At 37.4% G+C, this 22,128-nt stretch overlaps 4 protein-coding genes across 5 annotated transcripts; 1 reads left to right on the top strand and 3 right to left on the bottom strand.

The window, feature by feature from the left end:
- Positions 1-47: 47 nt before the first annotated feature.
- Positions 48-4,088, bottom strand: LOC126704276 (uncharacterized). The gene is made up of 4 exons (XM_050403285.1): positions 3,760-4,088; positions 1,819-2,739; positions 1,023-1,722; positions 48-137 (listed from the first exon to the last, which is right to left on the bottom strand). Exons 1-4 carry the CDS (start codon positions 4,086-4,088, stop codon positions 48-50), a joined length of 2,040 nt encoding a protein of 679 aa, XP_050259242.1.
- A 45-nt stretch (positions 4,089-4,133) lies between these two features.
- Positions 4,134-4,718, bottom strand: LOC126704275 (uncharacterized). Its single transcript, XM_050403284.1, has 2 exons — positions 4,518-4,718; positions 4,134-4,475 (listed from the first exon to the last, which is right to left on the bottom strand). Exons 1-2 carry the CDS (start codon positions 4,716-4,718, stop codon positions 4,134-4,136), a joined length of 543 nt encoding a protein of 180 aa, XP_050259241.1.
- A 7,209-nt stretch (positions 4,719-11,927) lies between these two features.
- On the bottom strand, positions 11,928-12,905 carry LOC126704274 (uncharacterized). Its single transcript, XM_050403283.1, has one exon. It carries the CDS (start codon positions 12,903-12,905, stop codon positions 11,928-11,930), a length of 978 nt encoding a protein of 325 aa, XP_050259240.1.
- Positions 12,906-17,081: 4,176 nt separating this feature from the next.
- LOC126703231 (50S ribosomal protein L19-1, chloroplastic-like) lies at positions 17,082-20,946 on the top strand. 2 transcript variants are annotated; one of them, XM_050402186.1, is made up of 4 exons: positions 17,082-17,274; positions 19,132-19,312; positions 19,400-19,486; positions 19,591-20,946. In XM_050402186.1, the coding sequence occupies exons 1-4, from the start codon at positions 17,204-17,206 to the stop codon at positions 19,726-19,728; spliced, it is 477 nt and encodes a 158-aa protein (XP_050258143.1). In that variant the 5' UTR covers positions 17,082-17,203; the 3' UTR covers positions 19,729-20,946. The 2 variants fall into 2 exon arrangements, 1 of the variants encoding a protein (XP_050258143.1); XR_007647976.1 differs by having other exon boundaries at positions 17,137-17,274; positions 19,116-19,486; positions 19,591-19,727.
- Positions 20,947-22,128: the final 1,182 nt, after the last annotated feature.

The raw sequence follows: 22,128 nt of genomic DNA, 5'->3' as shown, positions 1-22,128 counted from the left end.
ATATTTTGTTCTGTTTAAGGGTTGTAAAAGGATTGCTTTTGGGGATTTCAATGAATGGTATCATTTCCTTTTATTCTTGTTGCTTTACTTTCTTTTCTGTTTTTATCATAAATGGATGTTTGTTCTGCCATTAATTGCTGAAAGCCAACCGTGAATGAACGAATGTGCATAGAATGATAGTTAATAATTTAGACAGAATTGCTGTGAGGCCAATTTTCCCCAAGTCTGTGGTTCGAGGAGCCATGCAGGACTTGGGTTCTGTTTAACTCTTATTGAGAATCGTTGCGTGGTTAATTTCCCCCAAGTCTGTGGTCCGAGGAGCCATGCAGGACTTGGGTTCTGTTTAACACTTATTGAGAATCCTTACGTGGTTAATTTCCCCCAAGTCTGTGGTCTGAGGAGCCATGCAGGACTTGGGTTCTGTTTAACTCTTATTGAGAATCGTTGCGTGGTTAATTTCCCCCAAGTCTGTGGTCCGAGGAGCCATGCAGGACTTGGGTTCTGTTTAACACTTATTGAGAATCGTTGCGTGGTTAATTTCCCCCAAGTCTGTGGTTCGAGGAGCCATGCAGGACTTGGGTTCTGTTTAACACTTATTGAGAATCGTTGCGTGGTTAATTTCCCTCAAGTCTGTGGTCCGAGGAGCCATGCAGGACTTGGGTTCTGTTTAACACTTATTGAGAATCGTTGCGTGGTTAATTTCCCCCAAGTCTGTGGTCCGAGGAGCCATGCAAGACTTAGGTTCTGTTTAACACTTATTGAGAATCGTTGTACAGTAACACGGCATCAAGCGTGGTGTCTTTCATTAATAACAGTACCTTTTCAGGTTATTTACATTCCACGGACGTGGTACTACATGTTCGTCCAAGTCTTCCAAAAAGTACGCCCCAATGCCGGCTACGGATGTGATTCGGTATGGGCCCTCCTAGTTTGGTCCAAGCTTTCCCCATGCAGGGTTCCTCGAAGTGCCCAGGACTTTCCTCAGCACTAGATCCCCAGGCGTTAAGGGGCCTTGACTTCACCTTGGCGTCGTAGCCCCGTTTGAGCTTTTGCTGATAATAAGCTAGGTGAACCATCGCATTTTCCCTTCTCTCTTCGAGGAGATCTAGGTTTTTCTCCAGAAGGCTGTTGTTAGCAATGGGGTTGAAGGCAGTAGTCCTCTGGGTGGGGAAGTTTATCTCCAGTGGGATGACAGCCTCGGCTCCGTAGGTCAATGAAAAGGGGGTTTCTCCCGTGGACCTGCGAGGCGTGGTGCGGTATGTCCACAAGACGTGGGCTATCTCTTCAACCCACCTCCCTTTCGCGTCGTCCAACCTCTTCTTTAGTCCATTTACTATGGTTTTGTTGATGGCTTCCGCCTGTCCGTTACCCTGTGGGTAGGCTGGTGTGGAGTATCGGTTGGTAATCCCTAACTCATTGCAATATTCTCTAAAGGCCTTGCTGTCAAATTGGAGGCCGTTGTCCGAGATCAGGGTGTGCGGGGTCCCGAACCTAGTGACAATATTTTTCCAAACAAATTTCTTGACATCGACGTCCCTGATGTTTGCCAGCACCTCAGCTTCGACCCACTTCGTGAAGTAATCGGTGCTGACGAGAAGAAACTTCCTGTTCCCAGCCGCTTTGGGGAACGGCCCTAGTATGTCTAGGCCCCATTGTGCGAATGGCCAAGGGCTGGACAGCGGGTTAAGTTCTCCGCCTGGCTGATGTATGTTCGGGGCGAACCTTTGGCATTGGTCACATTTCTTCACATATTCCAGAGCCTCTTTATGCATGCTCGGCCACCAGTAACCCAGCGTCATGGCCCTGTGGGAGAGGGACCTACCCCCCGTATGGCTTCCACAGATCCCTTCGTGTAACTCTTCCAGTATGAGTTCTATAGCCTCTGGGTGCACACACAGCAAGTATGGCCCCGAGAATGATCGTCGGTAAAGCTTGGAGTCCTCGGACAGCCAGAATCGAGAAGCTTTCCTCCTGATCTTGTCAGCCTCAACCTTATCGTCCGGTAAGGTGTCGTGCTTTAAGAACAGCACCAGGGGGTCCATCCAGCTAGGTCCTGCCCCGACGTTATGTACCCGAATTCCTTTAGCCTTTTCTGTTGTTGGACGGCTGAGATCTTCAACTAAAATAACCCGCGGAAGGGGCTGAGCCGAGGAGGTGGCCAGTGTTGCGAGAGAGTCAGCATGAGTGTTCCCACTCCTGGGTATATGCGTTACACGGAAGTCATCGAAATGGGTCTGCAGGTGTTTAGCCCAGGCCAGGTAACCTTGCATTCTTTCATCCTTCGCCTCCAATTCCCCATTTATTTGTCCCACAACGAGTCTCGAGTCCGAGAATATGCTTGCGCATTTTCCACCTAATTTCCGGATCATTGACATCCCCTCCAACAGTGCCTCATACTTGGCTTCGTTGTTCGTGGCAGAGAATCCGAGCCTCAACGACTTCTCTATGGTTATCCCTTCGGGAGAGACTAGAACGAGCCCTACTCCTGAGCCCCTTTGGTTTGCTGCACCATCGATGTGTACTCTCCACCTATTATGCTCATGTTGAGAGACCGTGTTGACCAATTTCCCATCAGCACTTGGTGACCCCGACATTTCCATCCCTTCTAGGGTGGGCTCCGCGAATTCAGCCACTAGATCGGCGAGGACCTGGCCTTTTATGGCGGTGCGAGGCATGTATCTAATGTCGAAGGCGCCCAGGGTTGTTCCCCACTTGGCTATTCTACCTATGTAGTCGGCGCTGCAGAGAACTGATTTCAGTGGAAGTTGAGTTAGCACAACTACTATATGTGCTTGAAAATAGTGGGGGAGCTTCCGCGTGGCTTGTACGATGGCCAATATGGCTTTTTCGAGGGGGAGATACCGGGTCTCTGCCTCCTGCAGCGATTTGCTTACGTAGTACCCGGGCCGCTGCGTGCCGTTGTCTTCTCGGATTAGCACTAAACTCACCGCATGAGAGGCTACTGCGATGTATGCGAACAACACCTCGTCAGCATCGGGACTGGACATGATTGGTGGTCGGGCGAGGTATTCCTTGAGCTGTTGGAAAGCCAAAGAACACTCTTCAGTCCACTCGAAACCCTTCCACTTGTGCAATAGGAGGAAAAAAGGCCTACATCTGTCCGCTGAGCGGGAGATGAAACGGTTTAATGCAACTATCATGCCGGTAAGCTTCTGGACCTCTTTGGGATTCCGAGGAGGCTGCAAGCTATGAATGGCTCTTATTTGGTCAGGGTTAACTTCAATTCCTCGGTGGGTCACCATATAGCCCAAGAACTTTCCTGATCCCACCCCAAATGAACATTTGGATGCGTTCAGTCGTAACTTGTACTTCCTCAGAATTCGAAACACCTCTCCAAGGTCTCTGATGTGGTCGGCCACCAATTTGCTCTTTACTACCATGTTATCTATATACACTTCAACGGTTTTACCCATCTGCTGTTCGAACATCCTAGTCATCATCCTCTGATAGGTCGACCCGACGTTCTTCAGGCCAAAGGGCATGACTTTATAATGATAGTTGCCAACTGGGGTGACGAAAGCGGTTTTTTCTTGGTCTTTGGCAGCCAGGGATATCTGGTGGTATCCCTGGAAAGCGTCCAAGAAACTCATTCGAGGGTGTCCGACAGTTGCATCTATCAGTCGGTCTATCCGCGACATTGGGAAAGGATCCTTTGGGCAGGCCTTGTTTAAGTCCGTGAAGTCTACGCAGACCCGCCATTTCCCGCTCTTCTTCTTTAGCACGACTGTGTTTGCTAACCATTCGGGGTAGAATACTTCCTTGATAGCCCCAGCCTTCTTCAATTTTACGACCTCTTCTCTCACAGCGTCTGCATGTTCCTTTGACGGCCGCCGAGGAGGTTGCTTCTTTGGTGTTATGGCCGGGTTAACATTAAGGTGATGGCATATGAGATCTGAGTCAACCCCAGGGGCTTCATAGGGATCCCAGGCGAATACGTCCTGATTCCGTCGAAGAAAATCAACTAGCGTTGACTTCTCCTGTGCCGGTAATTCCGAGCCAATCTGAAAAAACTTCTCAGGGTCTAATCCGACAAGTACTTTCTCCAGCTCCTCACAGTTCACCTCCATGGCCGGTCCTTCACTACCCGCAGTTTGGACCAGGGTCATTGATTGCTATAAGCCGCTCTCGGCTGAAGTGGAAGGTTCCTTATTTGATTGTCGTGAAATTGCCGACACCATGCATTGCCTAGCCATTCCTTGATTCCCTATTATTTCTTTAACTTGACCTCCTGACGGATACTTCACTTTCTGGTGCAAGGTTGAAGACACAGCCCCCAGTGCATGAAGCCACGGCCGGGCCACAATAGCTATGAAGGGCGAGTATGCATCTACGACAATGAAGTCCACTTCTACCACATCTGAGTCTGTTTGCACAGGCAGCCTAATCATGCCTTTCGGGATGACGAGTTTTCCTTCAAAGCTGACCAGGGGGAAATCGTATGGCGACAGGTCTTCCTACTTCAGGTTCAGCCCCTTATACAAATCAGGGTACATTACCTCCACGGCGCTGCCTTGATCAACTAACACCCTTTTCACGTCATAACCTCCTATTCTGAGTGTGATGACTAAGGCATCGTCGTGGGGTTGAATAGTTCCTTGCTTGTCGACCTCCGTGAACCCGATTAATGGCGTGGCCCTCACTTTGGCTCTCTTGGATTCCCTTTCGTCTGGCTCCATCGAGAACCTGCCCACTGACATTACTCTGAACGGGCCGGAACCGGTTCTCCCAGGTGCGGCAAGAATGACATTTATCGTGCCTATGGGTGGCCTCAATGCACCTTGTCTGGTTTCGACATTTGACTGTTCAGGGCGGTGCAATAGATGCCTCAGCTTTCCTTCTCGGACAAGCTGATCCATATAGTTTTTTAGATTCCTGCAATCGTCGGTGGCGTGACCGGGCTCCTGATGGTACGCGCAGTATAGATTCTGATTGTGTTTTGAGGGGTTGCCTGCCATCCTGTTCGGCCACTGAAAGAAAGGTTCACACTTCACCTTCTCCAGGATCTTGTGCAATGGTTCTCGGAACACAGCATGGACTACCTGAGCCCCAATAGGTCCGGACTGTTCCAGGTAATCTCTTCTCGACCTGTTACTGCTGCTAAAGCGGTCCGACCTGAAGTCCCTCCTCTCTTGAGGGACAACCTTCGCTTTACCCTTCCCAACCTGCTGGTCCTCCTCGACCCTTTTGTACTTGTCTATTCTGTCCATGAGTTGCCGCACGTTGGTAACTGGCTTCCTGGTGAGGGACTTTCTTAAGCCATGCTCTGTCGGCAGGCCCCTTTTGAATGTACTAATGGCGACGTCGTCGTAGTTTCCTTCTATCTCGTTGTACATTTCCCAATATCTGTCCGAGTAGGCCTTCAGCGTTTCTCCTTCCCGCATGGACAAGGATAAGAGGGAGTCGAGTGGCCGAGGGACTCTAGTGCTGGTGATGAAGCGGGAACCAAAAGCCTGCGTCAGCTGTTTAAAGGAATCTATGGAATTCGGCGGAAGGGCATCAAACCATCTCATTGCCAGGGGTCCCAAGCTGGATGGAAACACCTTACACATTAACGCCTCGTCCCTGGAGTGGACGGCCATCCTCTGGTTGAATTGGCTTATGTGCTCCACTGGGTCAGTTCGACCATTGTATATGGCAAACGTTGGCTGATTGAACCGCCGAGGAAGCACTGCCCTCTCTATTCTACATGTGAACGGCGACTGGGAGATGCGATCCAGGGCCTTGCTCATGGCGTCGTTGGCCAGGCCTTGGTAAGATGGGCTTTTGTGGCCGCGTTTGCGAGGCCGTTCTTCCTCATAGGAAAAAGTCTCGCTCGGAGGGGTTCTTGACCTTCGTCTGTATTCATCATCCTCACCACTGCTAATGTCCGAGCCGGGTGAAGGACGTTTTTGCTGGGCCCGACGCAGCTTCTTCTTCAAATCATCGATCTCTTGCTGTAGAGCCTTTCGCTCGTTATACTTGTGGGACGCGTGATCTTTCCCTTTAGAGCGGCTTCTACTCGTGTGAGAGGTGTTCACACTGCCCTCTCGTTGATTATCTTGGTCCTTCGCTCGTTCAAGATTTAGAAAGTTGTCCTGTCGTTGAGATTCTGCACGTCCGGTTTGGCGCGGACCTGATCCTTCCATCTCTTATTGTTTCACTTGTCGAGACACAAGTTCTCCCCACAGACGGCGCCAATTGTAGGGGCGGTTTTTGGGGCCCAGGCCCAGCAAACAGGTGGTTCTGGCCCAAAAGTCCCCAGACAATGAATTTGTAGAGAGTGGGTTACAGAGCTAGGACTAGACGAAGTGAACATCAGTTAAATGTACGCCATGCAATACATTGAACGTGAGAATATTCCGCTTACGTTTGATAAGATATCGATCCGAGGAGACGTATACGTGCACCTCTTGCTCCGTTTACAGACTAAAGAGTTCTTTATCCTTTCTCTCTCTCTTTCTTCTTAATTCCCCGATCCCTACTTCAAGGAGATCTCCTTCTCTTATATAGCCTCCTTGAATTGATAAGAACCTTACACTTGTTAGCCATCCGGCCCTTCACTTAAGTGTCTGTCCCATCGGACATCTTCCTTATCCTTCTGTGAGTTGCACTGGCCAATGTAATACTATTCGTCTGTCCTCTCCACATTAATGCGGCTGAAAAAGTAGCTTTCTTGCATTTAATGCGGCAGTTGTGGCTTCTCCTTGATGCCTTACATTTTCTTCTTTCTTGCTGTGTGAGGCTCACTCTCCTACCCACGTTCACCTGGATGGGTTCTTCACTATGGAGGGGACACACGTTGGGCCCAAGTTCGCGTGTCCGAGGAGGCATCCCTCCTCGGACGTCTTTTGGATCAAACCGGGCTCAACAGGGTTGGGCCGGAAGTCAGTCGGGCTCCTATTCCCCGTTGGGTCATGGCTGGGCTTTGTGTGGGTCCACAGGCCCATTTGTTGATTTTGGGAATTTCATCTCTACACTTATAATTATCTATTCTTTAAAATAAGAAATAATTATTCCTCTCTAAAAGGATTGTAAAATGAAGAATAGTTATTCCTTAGTAAATGTAATAATGTTTAACATTAATATATTTCCAAATAAATAAACTTTCCTTATCCATCTAACAATTATGGAAATAAAAAATCATCAAAAAATAACTCATCTCTCTAAACTTTAAAATATATTATTTTCTAGGAAATATAATTGTATGAATGAAATATTTCCTAAAATAGATTATAAGTTTTATTCTAATGTTACAACTCACAACCAAACTAATAAATAGATTTTATTATTCCATTACAACACATTTTATTCTCAGTAATAAAAATTACAATTCATGTTGTAATCCACATCCAATGTACCAAACGTACTCTAAGTAAGATGAATTTATTAGATTAAAACATAAGTTTATTGCATCTTGGGGGGAAAAAGTTAAAATAAATAATATTAAATAAATAATCAGTGTGGGGTGTATTATGTGGAATTAAATTATAGAGATGACTTATATATATATATATATATATATAAAAGTTCTGAAAATTTTGATAATAGACTTTCAGTTGGAATATAATTTAAATTTTTAAAATTTAGATGATACCGTTTTACCTAAATTAAATTGTTGCTAAATCTTATCCCTTAGTCAAAAACATTGTAGCTTAATATCCTAAAAAATTATTAATTTAATAAGATGCAACTTGAGAAAATAAAATAACGTGGGTTGGTGGGATTTAAGTTTAGAAAATTTTGATATAATAGACTTTTAGTTTAAATAGAATAATAGATCCTTTAGTCAAGAGCCTTGTAACTTGCTATCCTAATAAAATATTAATTTAATAAGATGCAACTTGATGAAAAAAAAAAAAACAAAACAAAACAACAACAAAAAGTGAGTTATATGGGATTTCAGTTTAGAATATTTTGATTATAGACTTTTTAGTTTGAATAAAATCTCTTAGTCAAGAGCCTTGTAACTTAATATCCTAATAAAATATTAATTAAATAAGATGCAACTTTGAGGGAAAAAAGAAAACAAACAAAAAAAGCGTAGGTTGTGTGGGATTTAAGTTTAGAAATTTTTTATAATAGATTTTTAGTTTAATAAAAAATTATAAACATGTTTAGAGTTTAGACTTTATCAGTGTTTAACTATTTTTATATTTTAAAATTATCTTTGTGCTTTGTGTTATTTTCTTAATATGAGATGTGGTATGAGTTTGATCATTCCTATTTGGGTTGTGTTTTATTTATGCCATAATCCGCATAAACAATAATAAACAAAATAGTTCCTCAATACTAATTTTTTCTTAGTGATAGTCTAATTAAAAAAAATCAACACACTCACAAATTAAATACAATAACGAAAACCCAAAATCAAAACATACACAAAAAAATTCAAAAATTGAGAATATGAAAAAAAAAAAAAAATTAACTTACATAAGAGAACCAAGAACTTAAACAAGTGTCCATTGTTTTGCTTCTTTATAGTAAACTTCCTTTTGCATAATATCCTGCATGCAAATTTAGAAGTAAAGAACAATAAGTAAGATGAATTTATTAGAATAAAACATAAGCGTAAGTTGCATCTTAGGGGGCAAAAGTTAAAAATAAAAATAAAAATAAAAACATCGTTGGTTGTATTGTGTGGAATTTAATTATAGGGATGACTTATTCGTTAAGAGAGATTGTATTAAAAAGCCAGGGCTGAATATATATATATAAAGTTCTGAAAATTTTGATAATAGATTTTTAAGGTTTGTTTGGTAAGAGTATTTAAATATATTTTTTTTGTTTTGCAATCCATACTTGTTCAAAATAGGATTTTGAAAACAGTTGAGAAGATGTTTTCAAGATACATAAAATGTTTTTAATGACATAGTTATAAATAAATCGAAAACCGTGGAGCTTATCTTTATTACAAAAAGAATTCTCACACTTCAAATTTGAAACTTATCATTATCCAAAAAAAAAAAAAAAAAAAAAAAAAAGGTAACATGAGCTCTATTTCCTTATCTTAATGGTTGTAAATTTTTTTTTTTTTTTAAATCTCAAAAATAGAAATGGTCTATCAAACTTTTTTTTTTTCTTAGTATTTTGAAAATTGTTCTTAAAAGTGGGAGTCAAACACGTATAATATAAAAATTATTATCTGAAAACTAGTTTCAATTTCTATTAATTTTTTGAAAATTTTTTTTATACTATTCTGAAAACAAAAACAAAGATCCTCCTACCAATCAAGCCCTTAGTTGGAGTAGAATTTAAATTTTTAAAATTTAGATGATAACTTTTTTATCAAAATTTAATTATTATTAAATCTTATCCCTTAGTTAAGAGTTAGAGTCTTGCAACTTAATATCCTAATAAATTATTAATTAAATAAAATACAACTTGAGAAAAACAAAACAAAAACAAATGCATGGGTTGGTGGGATTTCAGTTTAGAAAATTTTGATAATAGACTTTTAGTTTAAATAGATCCATTAGTCAAGAGTCTTGTAACTTAATATCCTAATAAAATATTAATTTAACAAGATGCAACTTGATGAAAAAAAAAAAAAAACTAGGTTGTGTGTAATTTAAGTTTAGAACATTTTAATAATAAACTTTTAGTTTGAACAAAATCCCTTAGGTAAAAGCCTTGTAGCTTAATATCCTAATAATATATTAATTTAATAATATGCAACTCAGGGAAACAAAAACAAAAACTTGGGTTGGGTGTCCATTTTTTTGCTTCTTTATAGTAAATTTCATCTGGCATAATATCCAGCAAACAAATTCAGAAGCAAAGAACAATAAGTAAGATGAATTTATTAGATTAAAACATGAGCGTAAGTTGCATCTTAGAGGGGGAACAGTGAAAAAAAAAAAAAAAAAAAAAAAAAAAAAAAAAAAAAAAAAAAAAACCAACAACAACAACATGGGGTGTAATAATTAGGGATAAACCTAGGATTTCAAGTTAGGGGGCAGACTATAAGTAAAAAATAATCACGAAGTCACTGTCCACAATCTAAATAATTTCTAAAATATTCATTTGTATAGATAACTACAATAATTGTGTAAATTTTCTCAATCAACCCCAAATACACCCACATCAGTCTATATATCATTGTATAAAAATGCATTTGTGCTATATTAATTGTCTAAATTTGCTCAATACATTTGTGCTACAGTGATTGTGTAAATTTACACAGTTACTATAGCACAAATATGTTTTTGCACAATGATGCATAAACTAATGTAAGTTTATTTTTGGGTAAATTAGACAAATTTGGAGTCTTATGTTATTCTACAATTGATGCAAATGCTATTACGATCAAATCAATGTAAAATTGTAGGGCAGGTGGCTCAAAAGTTTTGAAAGAGGGGGCCCAAATATAAAATTTTAAAAAATATACCTCTATATATATATATATATATATAAGTTTTGAAAATTTTGATAGTAGACTTTTAGTTGGGATAGAATTTAAATTTTTAAAATTTACATGATAACATTTTATCTATATTAAATTATTGTTAAATCTTATCCCTTAGTCAAGCACTTTGTATCTTAATATCCTAATAAAATATTAATTTAATAAAATGCAACTTGAGGAAAAACAAAAACAAAAAAGTGGGTTGTGAAAGGTTTAAGTTTAGAAAATTTTGATAATAGACTTTTAGTTTGAATAGAATCCCTTAATCAAGAGTCTTATAGTTTAATATCATAATAAATATTGATTTAATAATATGCAACTTGAGGGGAAAAAAATAAAAATAACCATGCGGATTGTGTGGGATTTAAGTTTAAAAATTTTGATAATTGACTTTTACTTTGAATAAATTTATCCAAAAGTTTATAATAATTATTAAGATTTTGTGTACATCCTAAAAATTGATAAAGTATTAGAGAATTCAAAATATTGCTGCAATTTGGTACAATCACTTGGCGCAATCATGATTTCTAGGTCCAATTAATTTTTGTTACATAGTATATGATATGATATGATATGAAGTTAATACTTAATTGGTAATAGCTTGCATTATATGATGAGACTTGCAGTAATACCATATGATGATCAACGTGGGAGATCATTTTGTGGTTTTTCCTATAAACATGTTAGCATGTGGCTTGACCAATATTTAGGGATTTGTTTATTTCATGAAATTCAGGGTCTCAATGTCATTTTGATAATTTTATATATAACTGCCAACCAACATCAGAAACTCGAGTATCTTGCAATAGATCTTGGTTTTCAAACAAAACCATAAACTAGCATGACTTTCAACAACACAGTTTCTCCTGAAATGACTATTGCACCAGAACGAAAATCATTAATATTTAACAAAAAGTTCAACATTCAATTGTTGAATAGCCAAATTACAGAGAAAAAAGTTACTGTCAAGACTCAAGTGAAAAGAAAATAGTAATATATTCATGTTCGGTGGACAAACACAAGCTCTTGCAGTTAGTAATTCCATCATATATAGCACCACCCTTTCACTGTCACATGCATTATCACCCATGCTTTTCCAGATACAGACATTCAGAAATCAGTATCTATGAACATGTTGTCAAGATTTTATAGGTATATAAAACTTAGGAAAAGGTACACATATTGATAGATGTAATTTGAAAGAAACATTTCTCACTTATCAAGATCAGATCAAGAAAGAGAATTTGTATAAAAATAGATGGAGATGCCTCTAGATGGGGAATTATTGGCATGTATGTGATACAATCTGTCTTGTCCAATCATGCCCATTTGGCTTGAATCCCAGCTGTAACTAACTTGGGTCCCACTTCCCTTTCTCAATCTAATCCTCTTTCTCCCAACCCAATCTGTGTCCTCACCAGTCCATGCTGGTCCATACCATGAAGAGCTATTTCCTTTTCCAACCTTATTCTTCTGGTTTTGATGATGATATAAACAATGTTGGGGTCACTGATATATGTTCTCATTCTAGCTTCCAAGCATAAAGGAACAAGCAAAAGTCAGAAGACCCACTAGCATTCAGCCCCTCTAAGGACCCAGAGCTCTCTGTCTGAGATGATAATGGTGTAGATGTCAAGGAAAATAAAGGTGGTGATGATGAAGATGATAAGGATGATAGAGATATGGATGACAGAATTGGTTTAAAAATAAATAAGGCATGCCTTAAACCTGGACTAAAGAGCCAGTCATGGACATCCCAATATACCTCTACTCTCATTTTGTTGACATATATAGACTCATTACCTCTAAACTTCCACTGAAGATGCTTGACATGAATGACCAAGAGCCCATCAATCTTAATCTCCATCTCTGGCTCAACCCCAATTGAAGAATTTCCATTGCTTATGTTCCCACCACCACTACTTCTATTCTTGCGCTCAATTGAGATTTCATGAAATCTACCTTTCTCATGGAATTTGACCCTTGTAGAATACTTTTTCTTACCAAATATGTGTTCCTTCTTTGAAACCAATATGGGATCAATAAGAGCTGGCCTACAGCCAGTCTTCTTATATGCATCTTTCTTTAGATCCCCAATGAGAAGCACAACCTCTTCATCACAAACAACTGCAACATAGTATTCTGAGTTTGGCTCCGTTTCACCATTGAATTTTGCAGCCTTAAGGTCCCAGAAGATATCAACAGCTTTACCATCTACTATAAAGCGCTTAGAACCTTGTTTCCTCCAGAAATACCATGGCTTCAGCTCAACTTTGCAAGTATACTGACTTTCTCCTTCAGGGCCTTCCACTGATACTGATAGGCCATGGAGTAACAAATTTTTGCACCATGTAATGGTGATTAAGCGGCACTGATCAGCAATCTTTGTTCTGTAAACAGTCATGAAAACACTTTGACCTGACCTGGTTACAGCTGCCTGGTCATCACTTAATTTCTCACTGGATGAAAAGCAAGTAGGAATTCCAATAGGGTCCTGCATGTTTGTTGAAAAGTTGCTCAATTTCAATGAACTAGCAAATGGGCAAGGCCTAGTTTTGAGCAAGAGGATAACAAGATGTGGATGGATTAATTGGAGAAAGCTAAATTATGAGTGAGAACTTCAACATAGGGACTATGATACTTCTTATTCGCAAGATGAATGAGTCACAGATGCTGCCAGAGCTGCTCTTGGCAGCATTAATGGAATAAAAATAATATTTCCAAACTGGCATATAGACTGGCAGTGAGTGAGAGTGAGTGAAGAACAACTATTTTATATTCAATTGTCTGCACCTCTGCTAAGCCTGTCCTACCTGGATTTTTCCTATTTATTTCTCACTTCTTTACTTCACTTTATTTTTCTATCAGATTTTTTTTATTATTTTAAACAACTTTTTTAAACCCAAGGTGGTTTTGCTTCTGCTAAACTTAAAATACTTATTTCCATGCATGGTTAAAAGGAGAGAAGCCATTTTTCACCAGATTTGGGGTATAGATTTCAACAAACACAGATAGAGTCCTTGGAAGCATGACAGCACATGAAAAGTGGGGTAAACTATGACCAGTCAAAATTTAGGGAAAAAAAATGGTAGATGGAAGAGTTGGCATTCCCAAAGTAGGTCTTCAATTTTTTTATTATTTGAAAACATTATCACATTATGTTATATGTAAGGTTTTAACTTTTAACTTTTTTTCATCAAAGCTGTGTAGGAGAGGAATCTACTGATGGATGGTTGCAGAAAAGTTTTGAGGAATCTAAGGCTGTAGTTGCAGATCTTGTCCAAACTCTCAGTCTCACTGTTCTGCTCTATATATAGTTGCTGTCCAGCAAACCTCAGTTTGGCAGGAAAATTGTGGGAAAAATAATGAAATAAGCAAAATATAAGTGCATCAACCAACCATAAAAATGGATTTTCAATTCCAAATTTTCAATAAATGATAAGCTATTTCCAAGTCCATTCAAAGATAAGTTGCAAAACAACAGGGCTTTGAACATTAGATTCCAAGTTATTTTCCGTCGGTCAATGGGCAAGGTTGCCTAAGCCAGAAGGTACATATGTTCACCACAAAATATTGGGTATTAATTCCACCTATTTCATAAATTAAAACCTCCCTTAAGCCAAAAAAAAATAAATAATAAAAAATAAAAATAAAAGAACGTAGGAAAAATCCTATTATGGCTTTGTGCCAGCTTGCAAAAGAAAATGCAAATAAATAGATATCTGTTAAGTTTTCTGAGTCTTCATTCTACAGCGTTTTTTTTTTTTTTTTTTTTTTTTTTTGAGAAAGTATGACTTCATATTAATGTCGTATTGTGTTTTTTAAAATTTTCTGTGTGTTTTTATTAATTAGGTTGGTACCATGCACGAGGGTTGGCTTGGGTCTATTTTGTTCAACATGGTGGGGAGAAAGCACAAAGACAAAGTGAAGGATGGTCCCGCTGACTATGTCTACAAGCAGTCAGTACCTAGCTAGTCCCCTACCAGTTGAATAGCCCTTAGAAAGAAACATATCAACCAAAGTGAGGAAATAGGGAGAGGGAGAGAAGAAAAGAAAAAAAAAAAGATGATCTATGAAAGTTGAATGTGATCGATGTAGCCTAACCTACCTTGGGTCAGAGTCTTTCTTTTAAAAAGGATGTTATGCTTATAAAGCTTTTCATACAATTTGTTAAAGGTTGGTGTGGCCTAAGAGGTACTAGTATATTATAGGTACATGTATACCGTAGATCCATGTACTTAGAGTAAACAAGGTAAATAAGACTTATAATTCAAATACTATGGTTAGCTTAGGTTAGCCCCTATACATTCTCCAAAATAGGATTCATTGTAACATAATTTATATTAGCAAAAATATAACCGCTTATGTGTTTTATGTTGTGGACATGGTTCATCAAGCCAAACCATATTAATCTCTGCATTCTCTCTCTATCTCTCTCCTTTGTTGTCTTTCTATATTAGCTTTATTTTCTTTTTCTATTTTAACATGGAATCAAAGTTACATTTCAACAACTTTAACATGGTAATAAAACCACCTTTTTATGGCCTTTAATATGGTTTTAGGTGCCCATTATTTACCATTACTTAGGTCACTTGTCGGTAGTGGCAAAATCAGGATTTTAATCTATGAGAGCAAGATTAAAAGTCAATAATAAAAAGAAAATTAATCTAAAAAATATTAATAGATAATAATAAATAATTAAAAAATTGTGAGCAAATTTGGTTTATAATAAAAACACGAAGTTTAAACATTGAAAACGTCAAGATATTGATTAGAATGTTTTTTTAAAAAAGTAGTGGATGCTTTAGGGTTTTTGTACCACACAAGAACATTAAGTCTTTTTTTTTTTAATTATTTGTGTTAATTATGGGGCCCAATAATGAATTTCCATGAATAATAAATTGACGTGGTAAGAACGTAGTTAGTGCCACTAGACAATATTATAAATAATTATATTAATTGATTTCAGTGATGGTGATACATCATCTTATAAGATTAATGTAGTAAAACTTGTAATATTCTTAGCATTACTCAACAAGAAAATTTATATGAATAATGAATAGATTATAAAAAATAAAAAATAAATAAATAAAAGGGCAAAACAAAACACTGGTGAAATGGGTGAAAACATAGGACAAGAATCTTGTCACAAGATATAAGCTACTTCAAAAGAATAATGAAGTAGGCGAATAGTCATATGATTTGAATCCTTTGATGTGAGGGAGGTTGTTTTTCCTTTGTTAGGTTGGTGTTAGGGTCTATCTCTCTAAGGGAGTCTTTTATTTTGCTTTTTCACCATATTAGGTAGGAAAATTTCTTAAGAACAAAAGTATCTTAAGGATTTTTTGAGACAAGTCAAGTGGGGCAGTTGCCCCCTCTCGCCCCCCGCCCTACCCCGCGGCTCCACCCCTACTTGTCATCAACCACAGTTCCGCTCAACACTACTAATATTCTTTTGGATCAGTTACTACCTACCACCATCCCAGCACTTGCCATTAACGTTTCCTTAGATCTCAACTTTCAAAATATCATTTCTTACCCTAAAAGATGGTCGCACAAGCACTCACACGCCAACAAAAGATCTAGCAACGCACCTACATCTTCACATGCGTAGTCATGCAACACACACACACACAACCTATCAAGTTTTCCACATCAACCCTAGTATTAGCCACATGTCACCTTCATGACAAGCTATATTTTCCTTTGTCTTACACCAGCCCAACCAGTAGTGTTGATTGGGCACATTATATCTCTACGGCACGCCCATGGAATTTTCCCACCCTACTTTTTTTTTCCATAGATTCTAATTTTGAGGTTTATTTTACTATTTAAGGCTCTCAAGTCACACTAATCGGGACATCACTCGTTCTTTTTGGGTGAAATCTACAGGAAACTCACCAACTCATTCGCATGCTTCTCCACAACATTGTCTTCTATTGAGATTCCTTAGGCCACAAGTATAGTCATCCTTCAATAAAAATAAAAAAGGCCCTAAAAGACGTATTATTTACACGTCTAAATTTACACCATTGTCAATATGCTTCTTTCTTCAATATCAATTAAAATTTTGTCATTAACCATGATAGACAATGTCGATCATTTGGATATTAATAGAAGGTAAACATTGTTTTTAAATAGATTAATGATAATAAAAATAAAAATAAAAAAGAAGGAGCATATTGATATTGTAGTAGTCAATAGTATAAATTATAACTTTTGAAGCTAAGAGACCCAAATTCAAAAACAATTAATTTGCGAGAGAGAGAGAGAGAGAGAGAATTTGATCTCATTGGTAAGGGAATTATTCTTTATTGGGCCATCCAATGGGCCTGTTCATGTGGCTAAAAAGGATGAAAATCCCTAGTGTCTAAAATATGGGCCCTTCATAATCTATGGCAACTATTTATCCAACTGACCAACTCAAACATAGGTCCAGGACTAGCCCATCTCTCCAATCTTTCATTTCCATCAGGGGTAGTCTTTCCAAGTTCCAACCCTCCATTCATAAACCCACTCAAAGTCTCAGTTTAGTTCTACACTTCTACTCTATAATATATGCTCCAAAGCAAGACCAAAGTTGCTTTTTCTCCAGGTAAATAATTTTATTTTTCTGTATATTCAAAATGAAATCATTCTATGCCTAGTCTTTTTATTTTTTCAACCAATGCAGATTTTGTTTTCCAAAAAAAAAAAACAATGCAATGTTTACGTGGGAGCATCCGATTGGTCCTGAGACAAAAAAAAACATATGCAGCTCAAACAACGTTGATTTGAAATCAATTCGGTTTTACTCAAATGGGTCTCTTTTTGGTGTACCCAAATTTGCTGGGAGCTCAAATGGGTCTTCAAAAGTTTCCACATTTGGTGTATGTTTCTAAATTCTGACTCATTGTACTCTATTGCACTAGCATGCTTTTAGTTCTGTAATCTTGCTTTCTGTTTTTGGGTTTCAGTGTGCTAATTTAGTGGTTCAGGTTTAAGGTTGTAACTTATGTTACAAAATGAGATTGGTCATTGGACTAATGTTGTATATATTTCATGTTTAGTTGGTGAATGAAGGGGTTAATTGTAGTTATCTACCTAAACTATGAGGTCATTTGCATTGTGTGCCTTAAAGTTTAAATTTTTTCAATCAACACTGTTAGATTAGTTTGCAATTTCAACCCTTCCTTAAATAATTAGCATCAAAATTTACAAATTTTTTGATTAGGTAAGTGGTGGAGTGCACGAACATGGTTCAAAATTAACATATTAGTGCCCATTAAATTGCAATGTCTACCCCAATCAGCCCACTAATTTTAGATGGCGGGGTTGCGAGTTAACCTCAACTTAGAAAATGTTGAATGCAGAAATTTGTAATTTATGGTGAACACTGCAAATCACCCCATAATTTAGAGTGGATAAAGTTTTACACTTTTATTAGTGTGTGTCAGTGACTAGGTTTTCATTGTAGCTTCCTTTACGTTGTTGGATGATTCAATCTACGCCAGTAGCTGTAATGCCTCAACTGGTATTGGCATTATTGTAGAGATTTAAGTACATATCTTTGATTTGTTTTCAATTGACGACTTACATACCATTTCCATGAATTTGTTGTAGAACTACTTTCTCTTATTGTTACATATTTTTGCAGAATTAAGTAGGTTCCAGTTAGTTTAATTGATAAAGCCTTTTGTCGTTAAATAGGAGATTTTAGGTTTAAATCCCCACCTACACCAAACATGGATTTCAAATCTTATCTTATCTATCAAAATACATATATATTTTCATATAACTAAGAACTGTCCTGTATTTTTGTATGTGTTTGGTATTTGCCAATTTTGTTACACTATTATGATTGAAAAGATGCTATATAGTCCAGGACCATGTATGATATATCTACATTTTGTTGAAGATAGACTTAGGTAGAGAATTTTTATGTAATTTTTTGCTTTACATCTTTGTTCCTTATATTTTAGATTTTCTTATTGAGTCACAGTCATATGTAAATGTTTATTTCCTCTAGATGGTGTGAGCTGCTCATGCTCACAAGACAATTGTTTCACATGAAATCTGGCTTTGGCCAAAATAGTAATTGTTAATCTTCTGAATCTGAGGTTGCTTTAACTAAAAGTACTTATAAAAAAGGTTACTTTATTAAAACTGCTTCGTTTGTGGTATTATATAAGTGGGTGTCACCATTCTCTCCAATGCATACTGTAGCTGAGATTAAGTGGTTGATTATTTGATTGAAATATGATGGCTCTTTGATGCAATATAGAGATGCTTCTGGCAAGTATGTCACTGTTGATGGATGCAAAAGTGACCAGGGTAAATTGTGATTTTGTTAATGTCATTCACGAAGAGTGTCTTGTATTCACTAGCTATTTTACTTTTACTCCACTTCTCTGACTTTAAAATCTTGAGATTTGATGCCAGCAGAACTTTCACATTAGTTTTTGTTATATGGTTACCAATTTGAGAAAAAATGAGTTATTAGCCACTTAACCAGTAAGACCATGAATTATAAAAGTTCAGTTGGGCCATAATACTTCAATATTTTCATTGTGTAATACATTTGGAGCATAAACTCTAGAGAATTAATTATTAGTTCTTGTCTTCTCTCAATCAAGACCTCATTGTATGATGCCTACAAAATTATTGTAGCAGATAAGAATTCGCTCCCAAGCAGTGCCGCCAACACCATCTAATAATGGTTTACCATCAGTATCTGTGTCATGCAGAAGTTCTAGGGCTGGTTTGTTCCAATGGCCAGCTGTGCTACCTCGTTTTACCAGCAGAGGCATTACAACGTTTGGAAATCCTGTTGAATCAGTGTCTCAGGATTATTCTTCATCTGTCTCTGATCTGGCTCCCCGCATTAAATTTAAGAGGCTTGATAAAACTGCCAAGAACATAATGCAGGCATGCATCTTTGCGCTGGTATTGTAGGAATCAATAAAAACCTCTTCTCTTCCTCATGTTGCCGGTGGTTGGTATTACACTCTGCAGATATTAGATAAGGAAGATGTAGAGGAAGTGAGGATGATGAGAGAAATACCTGATATAAAGCCTGGTTATATTGTGCAACTCAAAGTGGTAAGACAAGTTCTTTTCAAGGGGATATTGTTTATGTTGTTGTGTTGCTTTTGTGAAGGAAATTAATTATTGATTCTGTTCAATATGATTGTTCATGTGGACAGGAAGTACCTGAGAACAAGCGACGCGTTTCAATTCTGAAAGGCATTGTCATAGCAAGGCGTACTGCTGGTTTAAACACTACATTCAGAATTAGGAGACTTGTGGCTGGGGTTGGAGTTGAGTCTCTCTTCCTACTGTAAGTATTTTGGAGTTCCTGAAACTTCAATTTGCATTTGACTTGCTGCTTTAAACTGGAAAAGAAACTTTTGATGGCCTGGCAGAAGCAATCAGATACTACTCAACTCTCATTATAAAGGATTTGACAATAACATAACCTTCCAGAGAAACATGCCAATGAGCCATAGCTCAACTGGTACTTATCGTCAAATAAATGGACGTGAGAAAAAGACTGGTGGTGCTTATCTTTTGACAAATCTTACATGCAGTTCTGTTGCAACAGTATGAAATGGACTCACATGGGCTTGCTGTGGACAAAAATATACAAGGAAATTCCGTTTAGGTCAAAATTATCATTATTGTTTGGTTCTGATGCTTTGTGGACTCAGTATTAAAATTGCAAAAGAGACTTGGCCCAGATGTTCATATTTTGAGGTTTTACTTGCTTCTATGTTTTCTTAGAAGAATCAAATAATTATTTGGTATACTTATACTGAGCAATATAACTGATTTTTTTTTTTTCTTTCCTTTTTCTTTTGTTATTAATACCTATGTGAGGTGTGTTCCCTTTTTCAGTAGTGAAGTTGTCACATGTCTGTGGTTGTTAGTGATCCTCATTGTTTGTTTTAAGTTGATAACTTGTGAATCTGCATAATGGCCAAAGGATTGGGTAATGCATGACAGGTAGGTGATAAAGGTGCTGGATAAGAAGAAAGTAAGGAGGGCCAAGCTTTACTATCTCAGGGACAAAATGAACGCGCTTAAGAAGCAATAGAAGCTTGGTGACTAGTGGAAGATCAACAATTTTTTTGCAAAAAAAGAAAAAAAGTAATGGGGTTGGCTCCCAATGGCAAAAGATCTCTTTTAACTCTTTGTGATTTTGTTTTCTATTTTTGAGTCGGGCTTATTTTTAAGATCTCTCTAAAATGTTTAGGTGGGTGGAAGAGATGAGGATTCCAAAAGCGTTCTGGGAAATTTGCCAAATTTGTTATCTTTGAGATGTTCACAGCTTATGCTGAGGTTAAGAAATGTTACGAAAGTGATTGTTGGTTTATTTATTGTTACACAAGTAGATGTTCTTTAATAGGGACTCTGCATCTTTTTAATGCATGCAGTATTTGTGTTTTCTATAACAAATATTAAATGGGCTTGTGTCATCTACTTGTTTCTGTTGGATCTGTTGTATTATTGGTGGATATTCATAGATATGATTATGGGGGAATAGCAAAAAATTGATCTGACATATGAGGTGATCATTCATTTAAGTTGTTCATACGGTGGGGTTATATACAAGATTAGTGGGTTAGTGTCAAATTTTGGAAGTTGCCCCATGCACCAAACTGTCTTCTGTTAATGTCATTGAGAGCTGTGACCATAATATGCACCAAACCTTCTGTTTATGCAAAGGCATGTACAGGTTTGTTCTTTTCTGTGGCCAGAAAATAAAAGAGGTGTCAATACCTGCTCTTTTTTTCTTTTCTTTTTTTGAGGCCGTCAAATTTGTTCATTTTTTGTTTAATGTTTATCTAGGAGCCTAGTAAGTAGAAATGTGGCCTATATTTTAATATGTTAAAAGATCCCTTCGGTAATGGGGATTATTAAAAAAATTAATTTGGTTGTCATAAATGCATCAAGATTAAACTAAATTATGTTTACTTAAATGAATCACCAGCTTTGATTTGAATTCCATCCGAATGGTCAAAAGCTTTATAATTCAATTGACACTTATTAGTAATTCTAATGAAGATATCCAAGATTCAAATTCTCTCTCTCCCAATTATCAAGTTATCATAAAAAAATAAAATCTTGCATATACATGAGAGTTGTGAGTTGTATTTCAACTTTTAAAAATACGGGTCTCTATTCATATTGATCTCGTTTGGTATTACAATAATTATCTTTTGCACACAATTGCGTGAATGAGATACCACCCATTGGTAATTTTCTTAAGAGCTTTTCCCAACTCAAACCTTTTTTTTTTTTTTGAGAAATAAACACACACACATACACAAGAGAGAGAAAAAGAGATTCTAACACAAAAACTAAATTTAAATTTTAAATTCGAAGAGTTTAGAATATATTATTTTGAATTTTAATATAAACAATGAATTAGCATAAATGTCCATATTTATTATTCAAAATGACTCCAAGGATACCCATTTTGAGAGAGAATGCTACTAATAGTAATCATAATTGGTCATTAATTGACTTAATTAGGTCTAAGTATAAAAATATAAAATACTTTTATTGTATCCCTATTGTGTCATTTCTCACCTTCAAAAACTTTTTATTAAATTTTGTGAGAGGCTAGAGAAGCTGGACCCTCTAGGCCTTATCCGAAGAGCCTGAGAAGCCTAGTAAGCCCACTCACCAATTATGGAGTGGGTCCCATGGTTTCCGACGAGGAGTGGAGGGCCGAGTAT

This window comes from Quercus robur, chromosome 10 (genome assembly GCF_932294415.1).
Source record: "Quercus robur chromosome 10, dhQueRobu3.1, whole genome shotgun sequence".
Lineage (NCBI taxonomy): Eukaryota > Viridiplantae > Streptophyta > Magnoliopsida > Fagales > Fagaceae > Quercus > Quercus robur.
Note: the sequence above shows the minus strand (reverse complement) of the source record. Positions and strands in the feature narration are given on the sequence as shown.

Bases quoted from the DNA above. Each gene is read 5' to 3' on its own strand.
- LOC126704275 (XM_050403284.1), bottom strand. From the start codon at position 4,718: ATGTCAGTGGGCAGGTTCTCGATGGAGCCAGACGAAAGGGAATCCAAG. The intron at 4,476-4,517 runs GTAATGTACCCT...AACCTGAAGTAG, and splicing joins ATCAAGGCAGCGCCGTGGAG to GAAGACCTGTCGCCATACGA.
- LOC126703231 (XM_050402186.1), top strand. From the start codon at position 17,204: ATGGGTCTCTTTTTGGTGTACCCAAATTTGCTGGGAGCTCAAATGGGT. The intron at 17,275-19,131 runs GTATGTTTCTAA...TGTGTCATGCAG, and splicing joins CAAAAGTTTCCACATTTGGT to AAGTTCTAGGGCTGGTTTGT. The intron at 19,487-19,590 runs GTAAGACAAGTT...TCATGTGGACAG, and splicing joins ATATTGTGCAACTCAAAGTG to GAAGTACCTGAGAACAAGCG.
- LOC126704276 (XM_050403285.1), bottom strand. From the start codon at position 4,088: ATGGAGGTGAACTGTGAGGAGCTGGAGAAAGTACTTGTCGGATTAGAC. The intron at 2,740-3,759 runs GTTAGCAAACAC...AGTTCTCTGCAG, and splicing joins GAAGTATTCTACCCCGAATG to CGCCGACTACATAGGTAGAA. The intron at 138-1,022 runs GTGAAGTCAAGG...GTTGGCTTTCAG, and splicing joins AACGGGGCTACGACGCCAAG to CAATTAATGGCAGAACAAAC.
- LOC126704274 (XM_050403283.1), bottom strand. From the start codon at position 12,905: ATGCAGGACCCTATTGGAATTCCTACTTGCTTTTCATCCAGTGAGAAA.